Source organism: Nematostella vectensis, chromosome 11, assembly GCF_932526225.1.
Source record: "Nematostella vectensis chromosome 11, jaNemVect1.1, whole genome shotgun sequence".
NCBI classification, from domain to species: Eukaryota; Metazoa; Cnidaria; class Anthozoa; order Actiniaria; family Edwardsiidae; genus Nematostella; species Nematostella vectensis.
In genome coordinates this window covers 6,832,232-6,849,000 of record NC_064044.1, presented here as the reverse complement: position 1 = coordinate 6,849,000, position 16,769 = coordinate 6,832,232, and the positions used below count along the sequence as shown (strand labels likewise).

Genomic DNA, 16,769 nt, shown 5'->3' with positions numbered 1-16,769 from the left:
ATAAACACAAAGCCAGAAATTGAAACCATTTACATGTTCCACTTGAAGCTGTTATCCCGAGCTCTGCCCGGGTTAATTTGGATGATTTGTGTCAGTTGGGGTTTTCCTTGTACGAGTCCAGTACGAATCGATCAGGTTAAAATACAGCAACAACAACTCGATCCTTGTCGGCGCTTATTTATCATCCAATAACCTGGTAAATACGCCGAATGTGACCCATGGGCTTTGCTAGCACTTTGATAAATGATGTATAGGAATCTCAGTCGCGATTCTAAGTGATGAAGGAGCTTGAGAAGTTAGAAAGTTATAATCCCGGGGGGGGGGGGGGGGGGGTATATTTTAGGGGAATTTTTTTTTTTTAATTTTCAGACGAGCACTTTTACTTTGAAGAACCTGGGGGGGGGGGGGGGGTAAAATCTATATAAACATTGATCTCCGTACGAGATATAGCGTAAACATCAATTAACCCTTTCAATCCTGGGTACTTTTGAGCAAAATTGTAAGAAAAACAGAAACCCCCCCCCCCCCCTATTTCAAGTCCAACACCACCAGTTAAGCTAAGCTACCTCTGACCCAAGACGGTATGCCTTGAAGTTTCCAACAATGCATTGCGGTGCCTTTTTTGCTAGTGATGGCACTGCTACTGCCTGTTGCTTACAACAGTTTTGCTTGTAATTCACTTAAAGCCGCATTGTCACCAGTTTACTTCCGGTCGGTTTAGTAACAATCTGCGATGATTTTTATCGAAAAACTATTTCAAAATATTAAAAGCAGTGTCTCTATTGAAAGTTTCTTTGAGGGTGTGATTGATAATTTAGAGCGGATGGCCTGTTAAATATCTCGGATTCTAATAGATTCTTGTATTTTAATTGTTGAGGTTTCCGTCGGACCTCCGGAAGTAAACTGGTGACAGCTTTTTCACATCTGGAGAGTGCCTTAGGACATCATAAAGTATATTTGGACATAATTAATGCTGTGCTTATGGATGTTTTTGCACGCTGAGGTTGATTCAGTGGGATAATTCCTTGTCTGGGCTTCATTAAGTGAGAAACGAATTTTCTAGTGAATGGCCTTATACTATCCAATGCAAGCCATCTTTGCTACCCAATCTTATTCAAAAATTGTTTTCAGGCTATTCAGGGTTTCTTGGACCTGGAAAAGTTTTGTTTGGCTTCGGGGCAAAGAGACATATATATATATATATATATATATATATATATATATATATAAAACTGTTATGATTCTGGGGGAGGAGATTGCCCGCCTGTCAAGGTGTTTCCAAGACTCTAAAGATGCAGTGCAGGTATGCAAAATAGGCTAAACATGGTGACTCGACATGACGGAAAAACCCTGAACACGCGCACTTCAAAGAAATGGAGAAAGAAGATACAATTTCTCTCAATGGCCATCAGTTCCTTGTATTCCGGACTGATTTGAAATGAAGAGTTTAAGCATTTGTTTACGAATTGGTCAGACATCAAGGTTGATATTTTGACAAGAGTCAATTCTATTACATTGCTTAGATGCGCTTTTGGAGATAGTCTGTGCCTTGGAGGAATCCATGAGTATCCGGGTCTGGTGATGTTTAGTTTGCATTTCTGACGTTTTGGAGTCGGGCCTATATTTTACAGGCGTCTCAGGGCGTAGTAGAATAAAAGACTTAAGCCAGATATCTGAAAATAGGGGTGAGGGGGGGGGGGGGGGGGGGGGCATCCCTGATAGCTTCAGGTCTGGAGTAGCAAAAAGCCTGTCAAATATACTAAAATATGTGTGTTACTATCCAGGAGCAGTCGCTGAAGATTTGCTAGGAAAGGCGCAGGTCGTTTTGCTGCTTTAGCAATATGAAGAAGAAAGTAGACTGGTTTTCAAAAACCCGTGAAATACTATTTAGTACTAATACACTGTAATGTCTTTGTTCTCTTTTGGTCTGGCTTGACTATTACACTTCAACAACTACATTTGGTCGCACGAGATTTTGAAAACCACTTAACCTGTTACCAATAAAGAATATATCTTATCTTTTTTGCAAGGTTTTCTGTTTAAATGCATCGAAATGAAGACGAAACACAATAGTCTTCAGGGGAATGATATACTGCTCTTTATTTACAGTGGAATAGATTTACCATAATTTACAATTTTGATGCAACTGCTAAACCACTAGATTGTAAAAATTAACTTCGATCTCATTCCTTTAAACCTACCTACAATACCTGGGTTCTTGCCACAGGAAGCAATCGTTCTTGGTATTTGGATGTAAACGTTGGGGCCAAGCAAACAATGCTTTACACACAACCACATACTCGGCTTTTGTTTGAGGATCTCGCCTTTCAATCCTTCTTTCAGCGTTTGAAATACCCACCCCCCCCCCCAAAAAAAAAAAAAATCCTCGAATTTCTGACGAAGGTCGACCAAAACACGGAATGACTGCCATGATCTTCCTTGAAAATTTGGTGCCACAATAGTCAGTTAGGTGATATACAGTGAAAGCTTCATTGTAAAGTCCATCTCCACAAATCACTAGTTTATTTTGAGCGACTTTTTGCAAACCTTCTGGGCTTCTGCCTTTCAGGTACTGTGTATCTCTCCTCAATCAGTTTTCCTAAACTTCTGGAGCATCTAAATCAATTTCCTAAATCAACTTTCATTAGTCTTTCTGGTAATGACGTTTTCAATGTGGCTTGCCTGGTTACCAGCCCATTAGGAGGCCAACACACATCCTACTTGCATGTCTGCTCATGCCACTGTTTGGGAACATCTGATCTTTTGGTTTTCTTTATCACTGCTATTCCTCAATGTCTCTAGGCATCCTAGAAGTTATAATTCTGTCTCTTTGTGCTTATGAATTTCTAGCCCTTCCTTTTGACTCACTTGGGGTGAAATCAAACACCATTTCATCCAAAGGACTAAGCCCATTGTCTTTAAAATCCAGCACTTGACACCAGCATATGTGACCCAGCTTACAGCACACGGGGGAGCCTAATACATCTTGTAAACACAGGATTTAAAAATAAATTACTGCAGCTAGGTTCAGGCCCAGTTTGGTGTAGATATCGTCTGTCCTCTTCCTTCTAAAAGCTTTTCTCCAAAGTGATAGGCTGCTGCCAGGGATCCTCCCAAAGCACCTGCGATGGCTATGGGTCTGACGCCAGCTGTGGATATCAAACACAAAACAGAGTGACTACATGAATTATCTCAATTTCTAATAAGCCCCTCTCTTCGGGCGTGATAAAAATAGCCCCTGGGGGAGGTTTTCAGCATTCAAATTAGCAAAACAGAGTAAAAATACAAAGTTATTATTATTTTTTTTAATGTATTAGATATGTTCTTAATGTGGGACAAGGTCATGAGGTTTAACTACTAAACATTGGCCGGTTCCTAGAAAGGTTAGCCCTGATCTAGGGATAGATACTGCTATCTCTACATTTGATTGGATTAAAAGGGCATTCATCCCTGAGTTAGCGTTAATTTGCATTCTAAGAACCTGGAACATACAGTATTTTCTTAACTTTTTTCAGATAAACATCAAATTCAGTGTTGCAACAAAGCTTGCCTGTGCTTTTGAAAATCATTCCAGTGGTGACTGCAGCAGCGATAGAATTCAACTCATCCTCCTCGCCCCTTAACTTGCCATAAAGGCTGTCGAAGCTGCTGTACATCAACGCTGAAAGAATATAAAAGAAGTGCTTCAGACAAAAACACAGTGTCAAAACAAGCTTCATTTTTATTCTTGCTTCATAAATTTTCAGAGGGGAGGGGGGGGCACACATAAAACATGGTTGGAGGTAAATGTGTGGATTATAGCATAATTGTAATATTTCAAGCTCAATTTCAACACCAGCCACGCATCAGTCAAGTGTTACACTTTACCAAAGCAAAACACTTGGTGTTGTTTCAGTGAATTAATGTATATATCTGGTCATCCACATCTCCCTCCAGGCTCTCTGGTTTCCCTTCCTCCACAAAAAGTACTGTAGTTTTGACCATAACCATGTGTTCCATTGCAAATTTGAGCCTGACTCACCTATCACCCCAAGACTGTTAGCTGCAAAAGGACCTCTTCTTGTACACCCATTTAGTACACTGAAACAAGAATTAACAAATGAAAGGAAAGGAATTTAGGTAATAACTTTGGCTACTGCACATGCTTACAGCATGATTTGGTTTCAGGTACAATTTAGTGATAAGAAAAAACTGTGCAAGCTGAAAGGGGAAATAATCATGAAAAATAAATCAACACTTGAAGCTTCTTGGCCTGTTTAGGGTATCTGAGGCACTTTTGGCCGAAAATAAAGAATATCAATCAACCACTCCTTTGTTATTGTTTACAATTGAAAATACAACTGTATAGCGGTTCTTTCGCGGGAAAACTTCAAAATAGCCATCCACGATTGAAGTCAGTGATGACATTTGATTGAATTTTCCTCAGTTACTTCCTGAATTAGCTGATGGAAATGGATTTGGGAGCATAAAATGGTGCGATTGGCCTTCTTCAAGTCCTTTTCAGTGCCATAATAATCACCTATTTAAACGCAGCTTGAAGGTTTTCCCATCTGGGTTTCTTAGTCCCTCATATAATCCCAACGACCCACCAGCCGCAAGACCTGCAGTTAACAAAAATGTAACACTTAAACAAAACCCTTTTTTTGTTAATTGAGGTAATAGTTTTAAAGGCAAATTCATTGTAGCACGACCTCGGCGAATTCAAACTCCTTGTCTTGTTTGAGAATAGCGCATGGTCAATCAGCTGTCTAAACCAATCGATGGCGTCATAAGGCAATTCGACTGCACACAGTTAGAAAATTGATTGGTCACGGTGGTATGATTGACTACACACTATTACCAGACAAGAAATGGGTTAAGAATTTCTTGGGGTCGCGCAACAAAGAATTCGGATATAAAATATGTTTTGGTTTCATACTGACTACCATTTATTACAAATACAGTCTAGGACACCAGCACAATAACCAGTATTAGTAAGATACAGACTAATTTACCCAGTTTATAACAATAAATAATACCAAATATACAGAAGCTTCAAAGATACAGATCATTTCATACAGAGATACCATAGAAAAATGAAATTAGTATATAAAACTCAGGAACCTCGCAAGAACAAGCAATTTGATTGGTTGAAAAATTCAGGATAAAATGCAATATACACCTCCTAGGAGGTGGATGTTTTCCTGTGCCCTGAAATCAAGCAAAATGGCAGGTGTAACAGTCGTTTTGCAAGTTTTTCTGAAAAGAAAATTGCTCTAAAGCTATACACTAAAACAATTATACCATTTCCATTTCGGTGGATAGCTGCTTTAAAAATATCTACCTTGAGCCTTTGGCTCTCGAAAAATATTTCGCCACTATTCACCTCAATGGAAATGGTATAATTGCTAAAAATAAAGACCAAACCATGATGCTTATATCATAGTCAAAATCAAAGATCAAAGATGTGGTATTTGGAAAGGGTGGTCAGAAAACAATCTGTGCCCAACATACCACACATGTAAGAAGTACCAATACTTGAAAACATCCGTTCTCCCCATCCACGCTTCTTTTTCTGGTCTGTTGGAAACACAAATTCTGCGCCTCCCTAATAATAATAACAACAACAAAGAAATTTAATAATAAATGGATTTTTTTATGCGGTCACTGTTAAATGCACACTTATAGCTATAGCTTTTATAATTAGAGCACAATTTAATTCCCTTCGTTTTGCTTAAGTCCAAAAATTGCAAAATCATGAAAAATAAATGGACTTTTTTTTACAAAAATTGCAAACATGAAGAGAGCAGAATATCGGCATCTAAAGGTTCTGATATTTGGACAAGACAGCTTTAAGCTCTACACTACAGGCCTGTTCCCGGGGGGGGGTGCAGGGGGTGCGAACGCAACGGCCGAAACTTTCGGTTCTCAATAGATGTGCTATTTGTAGACAAAACTATAAAGCATAAGCTAGATCATGTATCTCCACGTCCCATGGAGATACTGCAAAGGCATGAAAAAAAATCCCTTTTTGTTTTTTTTGGGGGGGGTGGTAAGATTTTTTCAGAGAACTCACTCTCCCCCCCCTGGAAAAATTAGGGTCTACTTTTTTTGGATTTTGCACCCTCCCCCCCCAAAAAAAAAATCCTGGGTACAGGCCTGTACTATATGCATATCTACCTGGTTCAAGTATGTTGGGTCAATGCTGAGATAGGGAGAAAGGGCTGGTCTTGGTGAACCTGTCAAAGAAAGAAATATCTTAAAAAAAAATACTTTTAAAATCTTGCAAGCAAGAATGACATGACAATAATTGAGAAATTTTTTTTTTGTTGTGCGACCTGCCAGAATCCAAAATTTCTTTCTTTGTTTGGGAATAGCATGTAGTCAATCAAACAAACAATCAAAGCCAGACAAACCGCCCCAAAGCTTGTGTCTGACTATGCGCTATTCCCAAACGAGACAAGGATTTTGTATTCGCCGAGGTCTTGCAAGCAAGAATGACAGGACAATAAGTGAGAAATTATATGATAATTGCTAGGATCATTATATACTGTAGACTGCATGAAGAAAATGCTGCTAAGAGCTAGAAACGGCCTCAAAAGTCAGTTGTAATTACTAAGACAAAACAAAACCACTAGCCTGTGTATCAGGCAATATTTATTTATCTTAAATTTGAGAACTACCCCCGCTTCAGTGACTTCGTGGTAAAACAAGCAAAAGCTCAAATCAAATCGCAGCAGCTTCCAAAGCATAATTCATATTTTCAGTCCATAATAGTCCAGTTTCGAGTTCCGTTGTGCCTGCTAGCCAAAGGCACAGAGGACGCATAAATTCAGTGCAAGCCTTGGTTTCAATTGAATGGATTGCAAATAGTATTCACAGGTTTTTGCATTGTGTTATTCCAAGTTCCAGAGGATTCTTGCTGGTATGCGCATGAAATTTGCCTCAAGTCGAGGCTTACACTGTATTTACGCATCCTTAGTCTGTAAGTCCAGCGGTCATAGTGGAACTAGAAATTGGGCTATTATGCTATATAAAGAATTTCAGCACGAAGAACTAATACTAATGAGAAATAAACTAAAGACAGGTTGTGGGCCAAACAGAGCGTTGCTTTTTAACAACTATTGTTTTCTAGACAATCACAGGAGAAAAAAATCTCATTTGCAAACATGAAGATTTTACACAGTTCATGTATCAGGCCCTCTTTTTTGCTTCCAGGTATATAAGGTAGTGGTACCTATTATCAGACAGTGAAAAAAAATCATAAATATCTCAAACGATAGAAAAACAAGTAAAAAAATAACCCATCGAGTCGAAGAAACAACACTCAGAAAACATGTATTCCCAAACTTTTTATGAATGTTTAAAATTGTTTCGCAAAACTAGAAATAATTTACTCTCATGCACCGCAAAATGGCAATTGAAATCCTCTCTTTGACTTGAATATGCGAGGACAAAAAGAAGCCGTAAAAAAAAAATCCAAGATTTACCGATCGTGATGAAAGTCGCACAGCGAATCCATTTTGTTGTTGATCTCCCAGGATGCCATTGGGCCCCTGTTTCCGTAGACACTTTGGGATAGCTAGAATTGTTTGTAACTAGCCTCGGTGCCCTATTTTCGGACAGCCGAGCAATCACTGAAGGATTCAACGCAAATTTCATCGCCAAGCTAAAGCACATTTCACCATGCAGTTTTTCACACACGTGCGCAGGTTTTTTGAATCGCTTGCTACAGCGGAGAAAGAGTCTCAAACTTAATTCTATCGTGACTTTTGCAAAGTACATTAGTAAAAAAATTATTGCCTGCTGTATTTTCTTGAAAATGAAGCATGATTTTCCCGATATTTTTTTAGAAGAAATCTGCTGTCCGATAATAGGGCTAGGGTGTCCAATAATAGGTAAGAGCATCCGATGATATGGCTTCACAACACTTCTTACTAAAGATTGTTTTATCCCGAATTTAACCATCGAATTTTCCTTATATAGATCGAATTATGTTTAAAAATCAGTGATTTCCAGCTGTAAAACCTAAGATTCAATTGTGTTTATGCGCAAGATATTTAGCGTAAATCTTAAGGGTCCGATAATAGGTACCGTTACCTTACTTTATAGGAAACGAAAATGGGCCTGAAACACATATTACTACATAACCACCTTAACACCTTAACAAACGATACATAACAAACACTGAACTATCCTATCACCCGTGCACCGAGTATGTGTTCGTTTTACATCATCACAACTTGCAATACCTACTGCAGGAAAAAATTCTGAAGGCTAAAGCAAGCCAGCGTAGCTATTTAATTTTATGCGAGTATTCATTTTGTCTACGATGGGCTGGTGAGTCGGCCGGCAAAGTAAACTTTTGCTCAAGCATTCTTTGTCGTTTGGAGATCGTGCAACCTCCACTTAAAGAATGCTCGTAGATGCACATTTTATTAAAACATCTCATTGAAGGTTACCAATTGGCAGGACAGGGTCAATTTGGTTTGAGGTAAGGAAACATCCGTCGATTTTGACGGAAAAAGTGCTGATGTTACTCTTCATGTGCGAGTTAGTTTGACTACAAAATAGAGTAAAATGGATCTAGAACATACCAGAATAATCCATACCAATGGGTGGACTCGGTACACTACTCTCAAACCCTTCGCTTCTATCTCTCAGGTCCATTTTTCGTCCAAATTTCACGAGAAAAACCGGCAAAATGGACGCAAATTACGTGCGGTGTTGCATAAACCTCGTGGGTATGACCGCTGTACGCATGCGCATGCCATTACGCAATAGTCTGGACGAGGGGGAATAAGGATGAGCACAGGGTACCCATTCAATCTTATTCCGAGAAAATTGAGAGAATAGCTTTACAAAGTGGAAGAAACCCATATACTGTCTGGGTTTAACTCAAACTTTCGGATGACTCAAACCCCACTCTAACACGCTTTGAGTTTCCTTGAAACCCCTATTTTTATTCACATCTTGAGGGTTCTGTAATTGGAAATGTATGGCCCGCAAGAGTGCACTTTCAATGATATAAATTGTAAATTCTATTTTTGCCTATTCATTCTATCTTTATATAGATCCATCAATTTTGTGTATAATGCATTGGAATGATGGATAACTTTGTGACTCTAAATACATGGGTCAGATTTGGCTGGTGATTTCATGGTGTCTACGTTCTTGGGGTAATTACTGCAAATTGTTTTTCTTTTACAGTTCTAGCATCAGGGTCCTGCTCTATGTCTCACATCTCCATGCATTGTCTTTTTTTTGCCTTTCATGCCATTTTTTTCTCAAACAAATGTATTACTTATCCCTGAAAAATCAACCTACACGTATTCCCATGCCTTTTGCATTACCATAATGGTGAAGTTATTATGTCAAAACCCTGATAGCTTTCAAGCAGGGATTTTCAATCTGGCTTGAATAATATAAATACTATCCTCCAATAACATCCCTGGCTAGTCTAACTCTGAGAAATGTTGAAAGAGTTGGTATCCATAAGTTCCCACACTTTCTCTTGCAATATTGGAACAATGTCGGCAGATACAAATAAATGGGTCTCATCCAAATCTTCGATGACAAACTTTTTTCCAAGCACGTTATGCTCATCCAAATGGAGTAAGAATTGCTTTACAGCTGGGTCACTAGAAGAGTAACAATGAACAGCATGGTTAGCATAGATAAAACAAGCTTTCAAACACAATACATATTCACAGTTGCAGCAAAGGGGAGGGGGGAATGGATGCACCTTCCTTCCTTAAAACAATCAAGAGGGCAGTTTCAGCTGCCCCCCCTCCCTCCCCAAGATTCATGCCTTTACTTACAGTAAATTTCTGGAAAATGATAAATTCTATGGTGATTATGTAAATGATTAAAGTAAGTAAATGATTAATTTGGTATTCCGAGACATCCAAAGATATTTTGGTTTAAAGCCAAATTCAAAGACAATTCTGTTCATTCTTTTGATTATTTCTCCTATTTTAGAACCCCAATAGCCGTATTTCTTTCATGATGCATTCACCATAGCTGTCAACTCACCCGCATTAGGAGGGTGTCACAATATTTTGGACCTCATCACAAGCCTAAGGGAATACAAGCCTCAGGGAATGCAACTTAACGCTGAAAAGTGCAAGGAGCTGAGGTTTGACTTTAAGAAGATCACCCACAACTTTGAGCTCCCCGTTGTCACGAATGCAAAGATCCTTGGAGTCACCATAACAGAAGACCTCAAATGGAACGCCCACGTCTCCGAATGTATTAAAAAGGCTGATAAGCGACTATGCTTCATTGTAATGTTAAAAAGAGCCCAACTCCCTGTTATGGACATTATTGCCTTTTATCTTTCCACTATTAGGCCAGTTTTAGAATACTGCGAGCCTGTTTTCCACAATGCCCTCCCGGCATATCTCAGTGACGAGATCGAGAGAGTGCAGAAAAAAGTAATGTCCATTGTGTCGCCACAAGCTAACTACCAGGACTGCCTTGCCAGCTATGGCTTACAGTCTTTGAAGGATAGATGGGGTGAACTCTGTCTTAATCTGTTCTCGTCTATTTCCACCTGCCCTAACCATAAGCTAGTGAACATCTTACCACCTAAGAACCAGTGTAGTTATAGTCTTAGACAATCCAGAACATTCTCAATTCCGCGCTGCTGAACCGAACGTTTTAGGCGATCTTTCATCCCGGCCATGGCATCCAGTTGCACCACTAAATTTAACGTATAATCCCAACTGAACATATCATACTCGCTCATTTTATAGTATATAGCTTTCCTCTTATCAAAGTCGCATTTTAGTCTATTACCTGTAATATACATATATATAGTTATATTTTTATTCCTTTTTTTTCTTTTTTACTCGATGTAAATTGCGCAATTCAGCGTTTTTTAGCTGCCATGCAATCTTTTTTAAATGAACTATCTATCCTTTCTATCCTAATTTTTGTAAGAATGTTCATACATTCTCTGAATTCACCCGCACTGGCTGTCTGGTTTTTTTTCGCATATTTGTTATATTTCACACGATTCCCGTCCAAGTTGGGTTGACAGCTATGACTAACATAAGCTTGCTTGCAGTTTTAAAAGAGAGACAAACGAAGACATAAGTTTAGAAATGAAAACCCACCAAAAACATTTTTATGTGATTTTGCAATACACAGATCCGCGCACTTATCTGTTCAACTCACCAGTCAATCAGTACACCTTTAAGTACATTAACCATGGTGCTGGTTTAGCAACAAAAACAGCAGCTACTGTACGACGATTACAAGGCAGCAATATTTTACGATGTCCGCCATCTTGAAATGGATAGTGTGCGAAGCATTGTGGGATGACAAGTTTCGGGCTCCCTGTGCGTCCCTAAATGATCCAAACGCCATCGAGCTTCGCTGGCCACTAAATAGAGAGACCAGTATAGTCTCACCCAGTAGAAGCCAGGCTCAGATTAAGCAAGGAGGCAATTAAAGCTGATTTATGTTAACGGAATTCTTATGTCGTTTGTGTTTTTTAAGCTGGAAGGGAGGGAGGGGGGTAGGGGGCGTTGGTTAGAAGAAATATGCTTAAAGGGGCCTTCATTAGAGAGGAGACAGTCTTTAGATAGGGGGCGTTCATTAGATCATCTACGGTATGACAGTTTAGAACCATAAGCATTATTAATGAGAGCATTATACGATATACCGCATAATCCGATTATAGCGGCCACTGCGAAACATTTTATTAGCAATCAGTATATCAAGGACGCCGAAATCCTTTCAAAATTTAATTAAAGAATATTCTGTCTTTTCTATTGATAGAAATACAATAAACGCATTGTCTGCATGCACCATCGCTTGCCACATTTTGACCTTGGAACCTCAAACAAATCAGATCAATTTCTAAACAATTCGTCCAAATTACAAACGACGAAAATTACCCTTTTCTTTGAGATAGTGAATTGCGGCTTCATGGTTGTTGTCTGGGTTACGTGTAGTTAGGTAATTGATACTCGGTTTGGTATTCAAAAAACTCGACCTCGAAACCTTATACTTATGTTATAGAATACCAAATAGTTTTATTCTACAGTATTCTGGTATTGATCACAACAAAAGATGCACTTGTGCATTTCCGTCGAATAGTAGCTAGAATTGACTCCATTATGAGTTGCCGGGGTGGAAGATGCTTTCAACAGTAGCCAGCAAGGTCAAATTTAAGGTCCATTTTGGGGATAATTCGTTTTTCGCGTGTCGAGGCTCGTGATGAGTGTTTGCGTGCTTACCACTTTTGCGCGCGCAGAATAATTCGTTTTAGTGAGGTATCCACAAATTTAAATAGAGCGATAAACTTGTTTGTGCTCCGCTTAGGGGTTCTAATCATGTTTGCACCTTTTTATGTGCAAAATCACTTAACCGGTGGCTCACGCCTTCGGTATCAAGTACCTGCGGTAAGAAAAAATTCAAATTTAGATCTGGGGAGATAAAGCATCACTGTGGGTATCCCAAATGTGCAAGGGACCTCATAAGAAATTTTAATAAAGCGCACAGGAAAAGGTAAATAAACGGAATAAAGGACTCTACACACAGCAGACAAACTAATTAGATCTTTATGCTAATTAGTGTCGGGTCTGATCGCACTGATTGGCTACCAGGTCAATCAAGAGATAAAGCAAATACTTGAAAAAGTTGTCAAAGATAATCAAACCTCCAAACATACTACACCGCGGTTGTTTACCTAACGTCTATTTGGAGTGTGTTTTGCGACATGTGAAACACAACGCATGTCTACACACTAATCCTCAACATCGAAAGGATGAAGGCTTTGATTTATGGCTTCAAAAACGAGAGATTTTAGCGTCGCTGGCGCGTGTCTCCAACCGGTTTACAAACATGAGTGCTACTACAACTGCAGCAAACATCTCAACGGACGTTTATCAAACTTCTCGACAAGTATCAGTTGCGTATCTTCTAATCGTCGGTATATTAGGGACTTTAGGGAACTCCTTGGTCGTGTTTGTTTTGTGGAAATACCCTAAACTACGGACTGCAACAAACTTGTTTATTTTGAATCTCGCATTTTGTGACTTGGTGATGGCCTTATTGGACTTATCTCTCTCCGTAGCATCAGCGCTAAGCAACCGTTGGTTATGGGGAAAATCTGGTTGCCTCGGCTATGGATTTTTGCACTATTTCTTTATAAGTAACAGTGTGAGTACATTGGCTGCGATAAGTGTTGATCGCTTTTTCTACATCACAAAACCTGGTCAGATAAAAGCTTGGAGAATAACACGGACCAGGGCAGGAATAATCCTAATCATTATCTACATCTACGTCCTGTTATTCACGTTTCCTCCAATTGCGGGATGGAGTTCATTTACAGAAGAAAAATTCTACTTTAGCGGATGCTTCATAAAGTACAGTGACCAGAACCCAGCGTCCATGGCTTATTCTGTCATTGCTTCGGTATTTTTATACCTAATGCCTTTGATTTTGATGATCTGTTGCTACTCAAAAATATTCATGGCCGTGCGGAAAAGTACACGCAGGACTATGACAAACTCAAACGCCGTCCGCAAAAAATTCCCTATTATGAAAAGGACGCATATTCAAACAGCCAAAATGATAGTGGTGGTGATCTTTTTCTCAATGATTGTGTGGGTTCCCTATGTTGCTGTTTCCCTTATACAGGCGTTTACAGCTGACTCTATTATAACCCCTACCGCATCTCATATCACTGTGCTAGTAGCCAAGTCCTGCGTGATTTACAATGTCCTGATATACGTTGTACTTAACCGTAAGCTGAAAGCTGTTATACTTAATTTATTATGTTGCGGAAGGCAAATTAATTTTTCGGGGAGCAATATGCCGACATCAAATCTCCGTATTAGTAGAATACTGAGTGAGACAGACAGGGAAATTGCGCCAGATGCGGTACGCAATAGACTAAATGTTTTGCAAAACAATGATAATGCTTCGGCTGTAGATGCTTCCGTCGAAAGATCTTCACCGATTCCTACACACACCACCTTTAAGCCGGACCTTATTGAGACTCCAAAAGGAACAAAACAAAGACACGGAAACGTTAAAACAGTGGAATTCAAGGTCGTAGAACAAGACGGGAATGTTATTACTCCTGTGAACGACGCTGCTAATGGAACAGGGTCAGGTGGCAACTTGCCCAAAATTCGCCGGAAAAAACTACCACAAATCCCAAGAGATAACCAAGAGACTAACGGGAATTTAGTTGGGCAGTTTGGAGATGATTTGAATAGCGTAGGTGTTAGCAATAAGGACTTTTCCAGCTGTGAAGAAACCTCTCTGGCTAAAACAGAGAAATTGCTACTAACTGAAACTGTAACAAGGGCAGAGGCAAGGCGAAGGGCACTGCGTAAGATAAACGACCGTAAAGTCAGTAATAGCGTGCCGAGCATTGAAAAGCGTGATAGTACAAGTTCAGGAGCTACTGTGGCTACGGGGAATGAGAGTCACGATAGAAGTATCAGTCCGTCAACACCCAATGGGAGAATCCTGCCTGAAATCCCAAATCACGTGGGAGACAAACACGAGAAAAAGCGAAACGGAAATGCTAAAACTAATGAGGCTGATCGAATAGGAGCAGATTCCTCAAGAACAGCAATTCCCAGTTCGTGCACTAGCACACTAAGCAATCATTCTCGTGCTTGGAGTGAAAAGGACACAGGAAACCCGGCTGCTCCAGCACGCTCGATGACGTCACCAAGGCGAAACGGTAAAAGAAAAACGCGTAAACACATGGACAGGAATGCGTCACTGAGGGCCAGGTTACAAAGGTGTAGTGTGGATGTGCTCCAGGCTTCACCGAGTGAACTTCACGAGATTCAGAACTACTGGAAAAGAATGAGTCTATGTCTTGATGACATTGATTTAGACGAGATGGTTTGAATAACAACTCACATATATGCATTTTATGGAATAAACATACGTCTTTACAAACATTCCTTACATATTTGTGGATATTGTAAATATTGTTAGATAGTGTAATTTTATGTATTTTCAAATATAGATATGATATATTTATATTGTGAGATCAGATAATATAAAGTACTTTGAAAGAGCTGGCCTCATGTACTCACTCGCTCACTATTACTTATCCAACCCTTGGGGAGAGACTACACTAAATGTGCTAATGAATGAATTAAGAAAAGGAAATGTTATCTTCTCGTCATATATCCAATGACTGTTTTCTTATTTGTGTTTTCTTTCTTTTAAGCTTTCTGTTTAATTTATAAAATAATTAAAAAAAAATTATCGCTTTTTAGATGCCAAATAAATACACTTAGATCTTAATATGATGGAGTATTTGAGGACCGATAGTCCTGTAATTTGCTTGTTTACTTCTACTGCTTCGAGCATTTCAAAGCCGACCCCTTTATCCGCAAAAGGGCATTTTGCATATGATTTGTAAGGAATATTTTGCTTATTATTTCAAATCAAAATCATCCTGATTAGAGTTTTCCCATATGGTTTCGGTTTCTACTAGAACCCATTTTTCCTTCCAAGCCGGCCTGTGCTATTGCGCATGCTCAGTAAACCGCTCATCAACTGCATGCAGCAGCCGAGCTGATTTCACTAGATTTGATAATTTAAATAACTTTAGTTGATAATAGGGAATGTAATAAATATTTTCTATATCATGTTAGAGCATTGTTTTATATGTCATTTGATAATAAGTCATCCCACATGGCTAATGCTTCCGGTTTTTGACTCACGGACTTGAATGTCTCATCGTTCGATAAAAGGGCCTTTGCAGTCACTTGCACGTGGGTCTGTCACGGACCTGCGCGGAATCGCCATCAAGAGATTTCGGAGGCATAATCTTTGGACTCTACCGGCAGTTGGCGCCACTGTTCGCCGACGCCCTACTTTCAAATAAATCATCAGAACGGAGTTGCCAGTGTCATTGCCTCCGACCTACAACAAAAGTGACAAACTCTTGTACGTCAGGAAAGTGTTTTGTCCTGACGTTTTTAGTCAAATCAGCTTTAAAGCGAATGTTGCTTTATACAAGTAGACGGAATTTGGCATGGGTTTCTTTTCGGGTACCCGAGCACAGGCCACATGGCTACCGACTTTGAATAAATAGACAATAATAATACCGCAAGAGCGGCGGCGCTTCTACGCATTAGCAAAAAAAAAAAAACCGAAAATTTATGTTAGTTATTGTGTGACCCAATAGTTGCTTAAATGTTATTTTTGTTCCCTTTTTAGGCAAAGCACTTGGCAGTATTATGGTTGACTGGCTTCTGCGACTATTTTGAAAACACAAAAGTTAATTTTACAAAATTATTTATGATAAATGAATAAAATTCGACTCAAAGAAGTCAATATAGATACTTTAACATTAATGTCAGTGTGAAAAAAAATTATGAGAGAAAAAAAAAAGAAAAAGTTTTACCAGGAGTGGGGTTCGAACCCACGCGTACATTCGTACATTGGAACTTAAGTCCAACGCCTTAACCACTCGGCCATCCTGGTAACATGCCCAGATAAAGGGCAAAAGAATCTACATATACCAAGTGTTTATACTTGCATCTAATATTTTCTCAACCATTGGCCTATCCGAATAAAATCTTCTCAAATAAGAGGAGAAAGGTGTTAAGAGTTGTATTTTCTACGCAAGTTTTTTAAAGCATCGATATTTCTATAAAATCTTATAAATATATACGGATGATAGAATCGATCCTTTTATTTTGACTTGCTTGGGGACGATTTCCCCGAAAAAAACATTCATTTAATAAAAATATGTTTATGCCACCCATTCCTTTCCTTAACCTAATCTTTTCATT

At 39.1% G+C, this 16,769-nt stretch overlaps 2 protein-coding genes and 2 non-coding genes across 4 annotated transcripts; 2 read left to right on the top strand and 2 right to left on the bottom strand.

Moving 5' to 3' along the window:
* Positions 1-2,080: 2,080 nt before the first annotated feature.
* LOC5505268 (mitochondrial import inner membrane translocase subunit Tim23) lies at positions 2,081-8,754 on the bottom strand. Its single transcript, XM_001626050.3, has 7 exons — positions 8,577-8,754; positions 6,160-6,218; positions 5,494-5,587; positions 4,520-4,601; positions 4,022-4,080; positions 3,551-3,661; positions 2,081-3,149 (listed from the first exon to the last, which is right to left on the bottom strand). The coding sequence occupies exons 1-7, from the start codon at positions 8,647-8,649 to the stop codon at positions 3,028-3,030; spliced, it is 600 nt and encodes a 199-aa protein (XP_001626100.1). The 5' UTR covers positions 8,650-8,754; the 3' UTR covers positions 2,081-3,027.
* Positions 8,755-12,321: 3,567 nt separating this feature from the next.
* LOC5505254 (rhodopsin, G0-coupled) lies at positions 12,322-15,845 on the top strand. Its single transcript, XM_032373695.2, has one exon. The coding sequence runs from the start codon at positions 12,835-12,837 to the stop codon at positions 14,863-14,865; it is 2,031 nt and encodes a 676-aa protein (XP_032229586.2). The 5' UTR covers positions 12,322-12,834; the 3' UTR covers positions 14,866-15,845.
* On the top strand, positions 15,717-15,845 carry LOC116613091. The gene has a single exon (XR_004294092.2). It is a non-coding gene; the product is annotated as a U11 spliceosomal RNA (small nuclear RNA).
* A 530-nt stretch (positions 15,846-16,375) lies between these two features.
* Positions 16,376-16,458, bottom strand: Trnal-uaa. Its single transcript has one exon. It is a non-coding gene; the product is annotated as a tRNA-Leu (tRNA).
* Positions 16,459-16,769: the final 311 nt, after the last annotated feature.

Bases quoted from the DNA above. Each gene is read 5' to 3' on its own strand.
- LOC5505268 (XM_001626050.3), bottom strand. From the start codon at position 8,649: ATGGACCTGAGAGATAGAAGCGAAGGGTTTGAGAGTAGTGTACCGAGT. The intron at 6,219-8,576 runs GTATGTTCTAGA...TTTCTTTGACAG, and splicing joins CATTGGTATGGATTATTCTG to GTTCACCAAGACCAGCCCTT. The intron at 3,150-3,550 runs GCAAGCTTTGTT...TGATATCCACAG, and splicing joins AATGATTTTCAAAAGCACAG to CTGGCGTCAGACCCATAGCC.
- LOC5505254 (XM_032373695.2), top strand. From the start codon at position 12,835: ATGAGTGCTACTACAACTGCAGCAAACATCTCAACGGACGTTTATCAA.